At 27.7% G+C, this 14388-nt stretch overlaps 1 protein-coding gene across 1 annotated transcript in view; it reads left to right on the top strand.

The window, feature by feature from the left end:
• LOC142319467 (E3 ubiquitin-protein ligase MIB1-like) overlaps positions 1-11233 on the top strand; it is a 135106-nt gene extending 123873 nt beyond the window's left edge. Inside the window, exons 7-9 of the mRNA XM_075356781.1 lie at positions 8382-8459; positions 9148-9251; positions 10965-11233. Coding sequence (XP_075212896.1) covers positions 8382-8459; positions 9148-9251; positions 10965-11105 — 323 coding nt within the window. The 3' untranslated portion in view covers positions 11106-11233. The remainder of the gene's footprint in view (positions 1-8381; positions 8460-9147; positions 9252-10964) is intronic.
• The last annotated feature ends 3155 nt before the right edge of the window (positions 11234-14388 follow it).

The following is a 14388-nucleotide window of genomic DNA, read 5'->3' as shown; positions in this document are numbered from 1 at the left end:
GCACTATATTTCCTTCCTTGCCTTTTCCAATGTTTGCATTCCAATCTCCAACTATTATTAAATTTTCATCCCCCTTTTATGTGTTTAATTGCTTCGTCAATTTCTTTGTATACATACTGTACCTCATCATCATCATGCGCGCTTGTAGGCATATAGACGTTAGCAATCGTTGTCAGTTTAGGTTTCAATTTTATCCGTATTACTGTGATTACAATGATGAAATGTTATGCATTTTGAAATACTCTACTCTCTTCCCTATCTTCTTGTTAATTGCAAAACCTACTCCTGTCTGCCCATTATTTGAAGCTGAATTAATTATCCTAAAATCACCTGACCAAAAGTCGTTTTCTTGTTCCCACCGAACTTCGCTAATTCCTACTACATCTACGTTTAACCTATCCATTTCCCTCTTTCAATTTTCTAACCTACCAACCTTTTTTAGACTTCTAACATTCCAAGCTCTGACTCATATAATGTTATTTTCTAATTTTCTGATGACCCCTTCCTTAGTAGTTCCCACCCAGAGATCTGAACGGGGAAGTTTACCACCAGAATATTTTACCAAGGAAGGCGCCTCCATCTTTGTTATATGAAAATGCAGAGAGCTACATTTTCTTGGAAAAAAACAGCTGTAGTTTTCCATTGCTTTCAGCTGTGCAGTACTCTAAGGATTGAGTGATATTGTAATGGCCGTTTAAGTCGTCCTACACCCTTAACAACTATTGAAGGAGCTGCTGCCCTCTTTCAGGAATATATATAAAAAATATGCAGCTATATCTTGACCATTAACATTGCAAAAAAAAAACCTTTTTGTACTGAAAAAGTACACTACAAAATGACTTAAATAAGAAAACATAAAAATCATCTGTTTCATTTTTATATACTTAAAAATAATGGCATAAATAAAATGGACTTAGAATGTGTTTGTGGTATTAAAACTGTGTCTTATCAGATAATTCTGTTTTAAATTCAAATGCTAATATGTATAAAACTGATGGGGCAGTTTTTATAAAATTGTCCAATAAATTTAATTAATATACAAATAGATTTTTTTTTAATTTCTTGTTTATTATTATAAACAATAATTAAAAAAGGATGTAACTTAGGGCTTCTTGAAAGCAACATTCAATTCATTGCATTAATGAGGCAAGTACTCCTAACTTGGTGAAGACAGTTATGCTTAGCAGAACATGCAGGAAGGTCTTGGAGATTGAAATGAAAGTATAGAAGATTCATCTGAGTCTCAATGTTTCATAACTCGGAAGTTGTTACAATAGTAAGAGTAGTTCAATACATCAGTAAATGATGAAGTAGTATGAATACATCAGTTCAATACACAAAAACTTAATAGATATAAAAAAACTGAGTAACGCTAGATTGTGATTGTAATGGCCCAAGATTTGAACACTTATAATTGATGAGTCAATAATTAAAGGCAATGCATACAGCATTGAATTACTTCGATTGGTAGTAACTATAACAAATTTATAGAGTCCAGTACATTCAGTGTGGCTTGGCCGTATGCATTTTAACTTGCTTCACACCCATCACTTTGCATGATGCTACTCCCTAAGATTCTAAAGATATGATGCAATCCAAGTAAGGCATTATTAGAAACCATCTCCAAAATTTGGATGGATTTTTAGCTGGATGATTGCTTCTATGCTTATGTTGGCCAGCAATGCAATTAGCAATTATACCAACATTCAAATGCATGGCAATGTCACCTGCTTCTTTTAAAATGGCAGTCGTGACATTCTCTGCATCTTCCAGATGAACTTGTAGCATGTCAAGAATAGTTTAAATGTGCTGGTTTGCTTTGACTTTTTCAAGCACCTCCAACCGAAGTGCATTTGCTACAAGTTCCTGTATAGTGGAATACTTCAATTAATGCTACTGATACAATAAATGAAGATCTGCATGCATTTTTCCTTGTTGCTACATTTTCCTCTTCAGCTAACGTCTTTTTATGTATTAACAATATCAGAAAAGTGATCCTTAAAAACAAATGCTGTTGTTTTTCTCTGACCACCTAGTTTCACACAATTTAGGAATGCTAGCAATTAGGTTCTGTCATAAAACGTACTTCTGAAAAAAATGTGATTACCTCCTTAATAGTTCCAACAAAATTTCAAATTTCTGGAATAATGTTTAAGTCATACATGATAAGGTTAAGTATGTGAGAAGAGCAATGGAAGTAGAAGTAGAAGATTTTTTTTGTACTTTTGTCTCAAGTTTGCCTGCATACCTCCTTCTTTTCCAGACGTAGTGGAACAACTGTCAAAGCCTAACCCCCAGATACTTATCAGGGTCTAGGTTTAAATTTGTCATAAAATCCTCAATGGCTTTGGCAATACTCATGGTTTTAAGTCCTTCAAAATTCACAATCTAAAACTTCTTCTTTGATTACATTGGTCTTTTGATAGAAGAAATGTAATCCAATAGACATCTGTTCTTTGCCAGAAATATGCATGGTTTTGCCAGTCAAAATGCTGTAAATGCTAGTTTTTTAATCCTTGTGACAATGTGTTCCCTGATTGTAGCGCCACATGGTTTAATTATTTCATTTTGGATGGTAGGTGATTGGTATGATGCGTTTTTCGGTCCAGCTCAAAATGGTCTTGTAATTGTGAATCACCTGCCATATTATAGAATTAGCTTAATTCAAAAATAAAACTTATCATAACATCAATAATTTATGTAAGAATTATCAGTAGAAAGTTTATCAGACATACAGACATTTTTAAAAACCACTTTTTTGGACTCGGAGACCTCAAAATGGATATTTCCACATATCCATATCATAATTATAAATTTTTCACAAGGTAGTTAAATGTTTTCCTATCTTTATTGACATATTCAAGATAAACTAGAAACGAGTTGATGTTACTGATATAAAAACCAAGTAGTTACGAAAAGCCATATTGGTAATTAGGTTGCATTTTGAATTATTTTTAATTGTTCATCAAAAGTATTGTTTTTTTAGAAAAACTTAACAAAAATTATAAACTTAAATACAAAACAATATTTTATGTTGAAAGATCTAAAAGAATCATCCCTAGTGTCATAACAATTGCAAGCATAGAAAGATTAGAAAAAAAATGAAGAATAATAAATTATAAGTTCCATGCTTTTAAAGCAAGACCCTTGCTTATGTAAAGTTATAGCACATACATGGCATGTTAAATAAAAGCACGTAATAAACATCACAGTATGCTACTTTCCAAAAAATGTTCTAATATCCATTCGTTATAATAAACTAGATGGCAGGTGGCCAGCACAAAAAAAAAAACAAATTTTACAGTCGTAAAAAATTGCATACATACTTATATACTTGTGTAAATGTGACATCTGCACTGACTATAACTAAAAATGCATGCGCTCTTATATACTTAGTAAATAACTTCTAGAATACTCCTATTGTGTCATGAAATGAGACAAGACTACTTTAGAAAACTCTTGTTGTTGCAAGTAAAATGGCGTCAGCATGTAACGGTAGTTATTAAATCTTCTCACAAATGGTGTGAGAGTGTCTATTTTGTAATTAGTTTCTTTCAAAATGTTATTTAATTTTTCAAAAATTTGTTATTTTTATATTTTATTTATTTCTTTCATCTTGCAAGGTGGGCAGCTGTCCCCCCCCCCCCTTATCTAGGACTCAACAATTTTTGAACTGTTATGTTAGTAAAACTGTTGAGTTTTGTGGTCTGTGTTTTCCTTTTTTTAGTAGTAGTTCTCTACCTTGGGTGTCTGAATTAATCTTGACACTGCTAATAACAACAGGACATCATAGTTGCAAGAATTCAGCAATCCACCCTCAGCCTGGGCACCAGTTGAGCATTCTTAACTTCAAAGAGAAATACTATAAGAAAGATATGTTCTTGTTTTTGTATTTCTGTATTATTTTACCATGTTTTTAATTTTATCCAGTCAGACATTAAATATTACTTAAATTAAAAATACTGTATATAAATATTTAATTTAAATGAGTAAATTTAATAAAAAAAAAAGTTTGTTAATCTTTTTTTTATACATTTTTCTTAAGGTTATCTGTAGGATTTGTGCCATTCATTATCATGAATAATCAAGGGAATGTTATATAATCATTTTTATTTTATTAGATATTTAATATCTTTTTATTACCAGTCAAAACTAATTTGAAGCTTTTCTCAATTCCATTTTGTTTTATGCTTCTCTTCTCAACTAACCTTACTGTTTTACTACTTACTACACTACATGTTTCATTATACTGTTTTGTTTACCTTAGCTATTTATTGGTATCTATTATCTTATAAAGAAGAACTTCAATTATCTCTAAATATGGTATGATACCTGATCCATCTTTTTACATTTTTTCTCTGTTGTTGAAGCATTTTTTCTTTTATTTACCTTAAAATTTTTATTTTTATAAGGTTTCTTATCACATACCTTCTAATCATGCTAATACTGTTTACTTTCTTGCTTCTGGTTTTCACTTAATTTATTCCATCAAATTTCCTTTGAAAATTTCTTCATCACCTCAGTTGAATAAGGATGGGTTATAAGTAATATCCTTGTTGCACAATTTAAGCACAATTTGGTATGATTTATTTTTTCTTGCATTTAACCTGAGGTGATGATAATTTTTTTTTTCTTTTTCTTTAGAAAAAAATTTCTTTATAAATTTTAATGCTAAAATGCTCACTTTTTGCTTCCAATTTAGTTGATGTATTGCTTTTACCTATGAAAACCAATTCTTTTACTATTTGGATCAGTTTGCCTTTGATTATTTATTTTATGTTAAACATTTATCTGAATTTAGTTTATTTATATCATTATTTTGTCACTTAACATTGAGTATCCTAAGTCATGTGACCACATTATATAAAATAAAAAAAGAAAATTTATAAAAATTAAAAAAAAAATTAAATTTATTACAATAAATATTGAAATGGATAAATGTTGAAATTGTCCATCAGCTATTTTTAGACAATACAACACTTTTTAATTAATTTTGTATATATGTAGCTCTGGTAATTTTCTCAATTTTATTTTCTGTATTAATCATCAGTTCTTCAGTTGTAAGAAGATTATTATGTATATATGTATTTAAACACACACACATGCACACATATATATGTTATTTTTGAAAAGCCAGTGATGGATGAAAAAACCAGAAAAACCTAGTGATGTATGAGATTAAGAGATCTGAGGGTTGAGTGCCACTCATTTGAAAGATTATTTGAGAGTTATCAAGAAAATTCATGATTTTGATGGATCTATAGTCTGCCTTTTTATAGATAACAGTATCGATTGCTGCTGATCAATAACTCTTTAAAGAGCAATGAACTAAGTTATTATGCCTCATGTCTTGGTTAAAGTATTTATTCATAATATTGTTAGAAACAACTGTCCAAGAATTTTTTTTTTCAAATTGGCTGCTAAACGCCAACTTCTTCAGTATCTATAGGTGATATCTATGCAACAGGTGGTGTTTACATGAAACATGTCCAAATTTTCATTGCTCCAAATTTGGTGATAGTTTGTTGGATACTAATATAGTTGTTTGTGATTGAGTCAAGCTTCTATACTAAATAAACATTATTTGGTATTAGATACATCAAGTTTATAAATGACAGAAACACATGGCGGAATTAATGTTTAATTTTAAGTATTATTTGCTGCTCTGAAAACAATTATTGTTTTAGCAGTTCTGACCAGAGAAAATAATCTTTACAGCAGTGATTCCTAATCTTTTTAGCCCCACGACCCCCAAAAAAATTAATATTTCACGACCCCCCCAACCACAACCTAATGAAACCTAGTTACAACTATTTAGCTGCATTGATAGTAACAGGTATGAATATTCATAAATGAAGTGTATAAACATGAGCAATTTACAGGTTCCAACTTGATGTGTACATGCTCCTTATAATTTGGTCTGTTTGCATAATTTTCGCTATGAGAGCATCATGTTCAAACATGCATATGATACATTGTGCTCTAAGCAGTGTAAAAGAGGCGTGAGGAATTGAAGAATGTCAGTTTAGTTTTGAATACGAAGCATGCATCTGGTGCTTTATTTAAGTTTTTAAAAGCATAGTTTCATTGAAAATAATAATAATTTAGGATTCAGTTTTTTAATGTGGTCAAACAGTGAAACTTTTGTTATTTTTTTCAGTTAGATTCTTATACAAAATGGATAAATTTGTGAAAAAATGAAGTGAACCATCTACATCCAGTTGATCCATTGGTAAAAAGCCAAGACTGTACAATGACAGTTATTTAAATTATGGTTTTACCTCATTGGATAGAAAGCCACAGTACATTGTTTGCTTTCAAGTCTTCTCCGATGAAAGCATGAAGCCATCAGAATTAATTCAACACTTGGAAACTAAACATCCAGATCATAAAAGCAAACCTTGGAACTTTTCGAAAAAAAATTACATACATTGAGAAATCAAAAAAATTTTTTATCTGTAAATCAAGCCATACTGATAAAAGTACACTTAAAGCATCTTATAGCATTAAAATCAGCTAGGATGTTGAAACCCCATACAATCACAGAAAACCTCTTGTTGCCTGGTGCAGTTGATATGATCAATGTTTTAATAGGCGTGGAAGAAGCAAAAAAAAAACTGAAAAAATTTCTGCTTTTTAACAACACAGTATCAAGGCGAATCGATGACATGACTGCCAATGTTTGCAATCAAATAATCCAGTAAGTGAGTTCAAGTGAACTTTTTAGTATTCAATTTGATAAATCAACAGATGTAGCAAAAATTTCTCAGTTCTTATGTTTTATGAGCTATGAATGTGATAGGTCAAATCAATACCTGGTCATGCAACAGAACAATGTCTTTATGATGTTTTTTATGAAGCTGCTAAAAAGTATAACATAGATTGGATAAAATGTATTGTGGTATATAGTGATGGTGCAGAGGCGATAACAGGAAAGAACAGTGGATTTTTCTGAAAAAATTAAAAAGATCGTCTTATACCAAGGCCGAATGAATGCACTGTTTCCTTCATAGATGTACTCTTGCCAAAAAAATATGCTGGAAAATTTTAAACAAATTCTTTGTAAAGCTGTAAAAATGGTTAATTTTAATAAAATTTAACCATTACAGAATAGGCTGTTTGTTAAACTAAGAGATAAAATGGGCAAAAAGAAAAATCTCTTCTTTTCTATACAGAAGTCAGATGGTTATTGCGGTTAATCCGGTTATTAGAATTGCAAGATGAATTAATAATATTCTCCAGGGTAAAGAAACACCATTCTCAATGTTTTTACAGAATAATGAGTATATTTTTTTGTTGGCGTAATTAGCTGATGTATTTTCGCATTTAAACAACTTGAATGTGAATTTACAAGGACGTCATAAAAACATTTTATTAATGACAGACAAAGTTCATGCTTTCATTAAGAAGCTTGAAATCTAGATTATTCACCTTCAAAGCAAAGATTTTGATATGTTTCCACTCACTTCTGATTATATTGAAAAAAATTTGGATGAAAAAGACTATTTTTCACCACAGTTTGGATTACATGAAGATACATTTGTGTGAGCTAAAAATTCAGTTGGCGAAGTATTTCCCGAAAGATAAAAATGATTTTTTTTTTAAGAGATGGGTACTGAATACATTTAGCAAAAACAGTGTTACAGCTGCTAAGTTAGATTCATGATGAGCTCATTGAAATGTCTGCCAGTAAAACATTAGAACTACAATTGACATCTGAATATTTAGATATGTTTTGTCTAGCTTGTTTGAAGTGAATATAGAAATTTCAATTTTAATAACATATAATTTTTATAGATTTATTTTTGATTTAATTAGTTTATATTATTCTTTATGTTAACAGTAACATTTATTTATAAAAGAATAATGTAATGATTAATATTTTGTCTACAATTTTATTATTCGTCATTAATTCTTCAGAGTGAATCTCTAGAAATAAAACAAATAAAATAAAAATAGCATAATCTAGCATAACCTGATCTATCATTCAAATATAGATTAATACATGATGTTGTTAATATCTTACTTCCTTTTTGCCATTAGTTTCATGTCTCATGTCTTCATTTATAAATTTAAATTATAATTATATCAAACCAATTTATTTTTTCAGACATATAAAAAAAATATTATTCATTTAATTTTTCAAGTAGTTTTAAATATATTTTTAATATATTCATATGTTAAATATATTAATATTTTCTTTAATAAAAACTGTTATTTCTTATTAAAATTAAAAATTACTCTTTTATTGTTAAAAACTGTAAACAAGTAACACAGATTATTGGAGATAAATTATTTGTTTGAAATTACTGAGGATAACCAGTGTTATTCTAACTGTATTATGTATATTATTAATCAATATATATCTTTTTTCTTTTTAGGTAATATTTCTGATAATCAGCCACAAGATAACAATATACAGGTTGTTGAGGAGCCTGCTTTGCCTGCTCCTGCTGTTGGTATGTTACAAAAAGTTTATCTTACTTTTATAGAAAAAAAATCTTATGATAAAAATTTGTAGTTTATTTAACTTGTCAACGCACTAATAATGTTGAAAATATGCATTACAAACTGTTAAATCAATTATTTTTTCAAATTGGTTATTAACCATACATCATGAAACAACCAAACACTGATTTCAGGATTTTAAATTACAATCTTTTATTTAAATAATTAGTGAGATGCAGGTAGTCTTATTGCAGTATTTTTATTGGAAGTGGAGTATCATCAGTCAGTCATTTGATTCGTTTATTGATATTCTTCATTATTTTCTATTCTAAACTTTTGCATAACAACTGTATAGCGCACATCTTAATTCTTTTTTTTTTATATCTTCTAATATTTGGTCTTGTACAATTTTTACTTTCTACACATCTCTTTATTATCAAATTTACTAAACCTGGATTTTTTTACATTATCTTTGGTTCTTGTGTACATTTAATACAAAAGATTAATTGTACAAGTACAATCTGGACTACATTAAGAGAATGTAAATATAGTCCATTGAATGAATTTGAACAGTCACTGTGATGTAATGCAATGTAATGTTGTTGGTACGTTAGTTTTTAAATTGAAAATTTATTTTTCAAAATTAAAAATTAAAGTTTTTATTTTCCTTGTGATCTCTTATTTTATTTTTCCCCCTAGTTCAACAACCAGAGCCAGTTGTAACGCTAAATAATGGTAGCCGTGATACTTCTACATCCGACATTCAAAAACTTCAGCAACAACTGCAAGACATCAAAGAACAGGTATCAAAGAACACTTAAATAACTACTAATTAGACTTTTTTTTTCCACCATTTATGTGTTTTATACAGGTTGAATATTTTCACAGATAATTTTGATTATATTAATATATTTGTATTATTAACTGGTGAATTTCTATCGTTGCAACTTTCTTTTTTCAAAAAATATTGTAAACTCTTAAAATTAAACCTTATCTTTATTTTCACAATGAATGCAACATATTCTTTATATTTTTGTATTTAGTTATCTTGTAAGTTTTATCTTAAAAAGGTAACACACATTGACAGAATAATATGAATTATTTATTAAAAATACTTTCATTGTTCATATACTTATTTTTATTCTTGGCATTTATAGCAACTAAACAGATGACATCATAAGTTATGAAATCATCAAAAATAACAATAAGTAGATTGTAAGTTATGATATGTTTAAAAAACGTTTAAGAGTTGGTATGAATGTAAATCATCTCTGTTTAAATAATTTAAGTAATTCATATATATTATATAATGTTCATTTACATTGTTTTGTTTTATCTTTTTCTTCCTTTTTTCTCTATATATTGCTTTTTTAATTGCATTTGTAATTGTAATGTACAGAGTGTATTTATATTACACCAGGTTGTTTGTAAGACATTCCAAAGTGTTTTCTTTGTTGAAAGTGTTACACTTTATTACATAACTCCTTCACTCTGAACACATTAAGATGTATTTTGTGTAAGAACTCTTTAAAAAGCACTTAAACCATTTTAGAATTTGAATATTTTCAGTTTGGAAAAATTCATGTGGATTAGATTTACAAGCATAAATAATTCAACCATTTATTGTTTTATTAAAATAAAACAATAAAATTGAATTAGTATACATACTGGTTGAGGTCCAGTATTTTAGACGAAATCTCTGATGTCTGCCTTACAGACCATGTGAGTTCTACATTTCTTTCTCCTCAAGAATTGGCTTGATTCTCTACAGTTTGCAGAAAGTAAGGTATGGAAAATGGCGCTGGTAAAACAGAGTAAAATAACCAACATAGAATTTCTATGGACGGGACATAAAAAAGCCTGATTTGTGTAAATTGTGCTAAGAAAACAATAGCAGCTATAAAAATAAAATAGATAGTACAAATAATGAACCAGTAACAGATTTTTTTACTTTTCGAGTAATTTTTTTTTACTGACAAGTCATTCCTTACTTTTGATATTCACTGCATAAATTGGTTATGAATAATTCAGTATTTAGAAAACTTTTCTTTCCAGCAAACTCTAAATTTTAGTTGAATCTTGGATTGATAACTTTCACTGTACTGTGGATAAGTGGAGACTTAAGAACTATGCGTAGCTTCTGGGTCTAGGGTGATGCTTTATCCAATGTTACTGAAAAGCAGCCAGCTTTTTAATGTTTATACATCATCACACAAACTTCACTGAAGTAGAAATTATCCACATTCCTTAATTTCAACACTCCATCTCGAATCAGTACAATTTCAATAACTCCACTCTGTCTAACATGCCTGTGAGCTGTATCAGCAATTTTTTTTGCAGTTGCTACGGCCTTGTTTGATCATAGTCCAATTACTTTAAAAAATGTCTGTAATGAAAAAAAATCTAGGAATGAACATGAATCTTATTATTTTTAAATGGTTAATCCATAAATTTTATTTTATTTATTTTTAATTCATTATGTTTATTGTTCTTACACATATTATTTTCATTTTCAGACTATGTGCCCAGTTTGTCTGGATCGTCTGAAGAATATGATCTTTTTATGTGGCCATGGTACATGCCAAATGTGTGGAGATCGCATGTCAGAGTGCCCTATTTGTCGTAAACCTGTTGAACGAAGAATTCTCCTGTACTGATCTGCAGTTGTCATTTAAAAATTATATGAATATTTTAAAAATACAGTTTTTATTGTATTTGGTTTTATCTATGCAGTGTGTTTATTATATTATAATAAATCTTATCTTCAGTTAATTAATATATTCATTTTGACAATAAGTTATCTTTCTCCTTAACAAAGCAGTTTATATAAATTATTTTAAAATATTGCTGCTTCATTTTTAATATATTTTTCATTTTATATTTATAATTAAACTTTCTTCTGGTATGATTTAACTAACAAAATATTGATTTATGGTTCTTATATTGCTTGTTTATTTTCTTGATAACATTAATTTAATTTTTTTAAATAGCCATTTTTATGCTTATCTATTTTTATAAAATAAAAAAAAAAATGTTTAACTTTATATATATATATATATATATATATATATATATATACAGCATGTATATTCTACATTTTAAAATAAAGTATTGAATTTAATTATATTTAAAATTATCATTGAATTATCATACATTCTGTGGCAATGTCTTATAATTACAAAAACTTTATATTATTTTTTAAATCTTACATTCTCCATCAAGTTAGTGTTCAATTTATTAATTTTTTTTTTTGTAAATAATTGTGCCATTTACCATAATAGGTAGCAATTTAAATTAAGTTAAGTAAGTTTAAATTTTATAATATATTGCAGTATTTTATGACTAAAATATGATAGTTTGATTTTAAAATGACAGTTTTGTGATCAATTTGACCCTTTTCTGTTAAACAAATTTAAGATGTAATATTTATTTTTAATATATTTCATTCGTTAAAGTCTAAATAATTCTTTTAAGATAGCTGGTTTAAATTACTTTATTAAAAAGTGCACAACTTTGTTTTTACATTGATATTAGAATATCAATTCTACATTTTTATAAAAAAAAAATTAAATCAATTTTTTGTTATTTCATCATATAAATTAATTTTTGTAGATTAAAAGCCTTACTATTAGCTATTTATTATGTTTAGTACCTTTTCAGAAAGAAAATATAAATTGTAATGTTTTTATAATTTATATTTTCTTGTAAACAATATTTCAGTAGTAAAAGACTTTCTTTTAGCTGTTTATGATATTTAACTCCTTTTTACATTTATGAAAAATCCATTTTCAGAACCCATCTCCATCTTCAGTTCTGTTCAGTAGTTATGAATTATATATTTTACAATACAGTATATATATGTATATATATTTTACACCACAATAGTGTTATACATTGTACACACACATTGATTAGAACAGCCATGTAAACTTTGTCACAGATTAAAATAATTGTACTTATTCAAATTTGGAATACTATATTCAACTTTTATTCTAATTGACAAAGTTTATATGATTTTTTATCAGATTTATGAATAAGAAAATTTATAAGAGGATGAAAAATGTCTACAGTTGTGTCTTTTAGGTTAATTTACCTTTTATGACATATTAGATATTTTCATCTTTATAAGTTTATAATGTCAGAAAGAGAATCAGTCTAATATTTGTGTGTAATCATTTTTAGTCAACTATGAATTTATGTAAAAAATAAACTACCATTTACTGTATTCTAACGAGAAAGATTTACTGAAATGAAATTGGATTTGATGTCTCTGTAATGCTTTGATTGATATATTTGTTTTGTTTTTTTTTTTAATTAACAAAATCTAAGTTAGTTGAAGATGTTAATAATATCACATAAAAATTCTTTATAGCATAAATGCTTACATTATTATTAAATACAGTAATCTAAGGATGACTTAGCTGTTGTTCTTAAAAGTGTTAAAGACATTGTTATCATTAGTGTTTCACCACCCCAGGTCCTAAATGCTGATGTATTTTCTGATGCTTTCTCATTTAGAGCATTTATACTCCAAATATACAAGTTTCCAAGTCTTTGTCATTATAAGATTCAACTTAATTTATTTTTTTTGTTCCTGTACATCTTCTTTGTCATGTCATATTCTTGTATTTAGGTTTCCATTATTATTCTAGACTTTATTTATTTCTATCCTAAATATATTTATTTCTGTTGTCTACTTATTCAATCATGTTGAGTCCACAACACTTCTGTTCTCTTTTTCATTTATCTCAACATTTTGTTCTTACTATACAAAGTTAAACATTCTGTTAGATTTAATTTTTTTTCTATCATTTCTTCATTTATTTTAATTTTATCTTTGTACACTTGCAGGTTAAACAGAGGCCTTTACTCAAGTAAAGAAGGCCTCCGTTATAGACCTGTCTGTATTCAATTTTCCATGAAACACAATCTATAAAATTTCCCATCACATACTGTTTGCTTTTACTTTCTTCTAAATCCCATTAGAGAGCAGGTAAACTTGTTTCATCAAAATAGTGTTCATTTTCTATGGAATAAGGGTCTGGTGAAACAGCAAGTTCAATATTTTATTGTTGTTATGACCTGATCTACTATATTTTTTTATTAAATAATCTATTTTGTTAACGTAAATGTTAAAGTATTTGTTCTTGTTAAAGTAATTTTTTTAAGTTGTTAGTTATAGTTTCATCTATTAGTTTTTTTTTTTAAATTTAGTGTTAGCTTTAAAAACGATAAATAGAATGTTTGAAAAATAATGTTATATGCATCTCTGATACATAAACATAGGCGACAATGATAAAGAAACATATTAGTATAATGTTCTTCAGTAAAGTTATACACAAAGAAAGTATGTGGTCTCTAACATTATGATATAGGTTTTTTTATTTTAGATAAAAACTGGACCCAGCTTTTAACTATTTTTATTACTAATATAATTATTAATACTGTGTGGAGATTAGCATAGCTTTGTGTTAGAATGAAATAAAAATCTAGTAATATGCAGTAGATATTATCTCCAAAATACGAATATTTATGTCGAAGGTTCAGTCTGTATATCAACACAGATTCAAAAATATGTCTCTCTGATAACCTTTATAACATGTGTTTTGGCTGCGATTAAGTTTAATCATAATTTATATGTTTATTCTTAATGCAAATTAATTGGTAGTAAACTTTCTCATATGGATATTTTCTTTATCTTAAACTTTTATTAATAACATCTTTTTACTCAGTCATGCAAACTTAATAAACATATTTTAATAACTAAATGGATTATACTAGTAAAGTGAATAACTTTTTTTAGTTCCTTTTTTTATTGGATTTATTTATTTTTTGTTATGTAATTTTGCATATATATATATATATATATATATATATAGAGAGAGAGAGAGAGAGAGAGAGAGAGAGAGAGAGAGAGAGAGAGAGAGAGAGAGAGGCGGT

The sequence above is a fragment of the Lycorma delicatula genome, chromosome 2, assembly GCF_047948215.1.
Source record: "Lycorma delicatula isolate Av1 chromosome 2, ASM4794821v1, whole genome shotgun sequence".
NCBI classification, from domain to species: Eukaryota; Metazoa; Arthropoda; class Insecta; order Hemiptera; family Fulgoridae; genus Lycorma; species Lycorma delicatula.
Note: the sequence above shows the minus strand (reverse complement) of the source record. Positions and strands in the feature narration are given on the sequence as shown.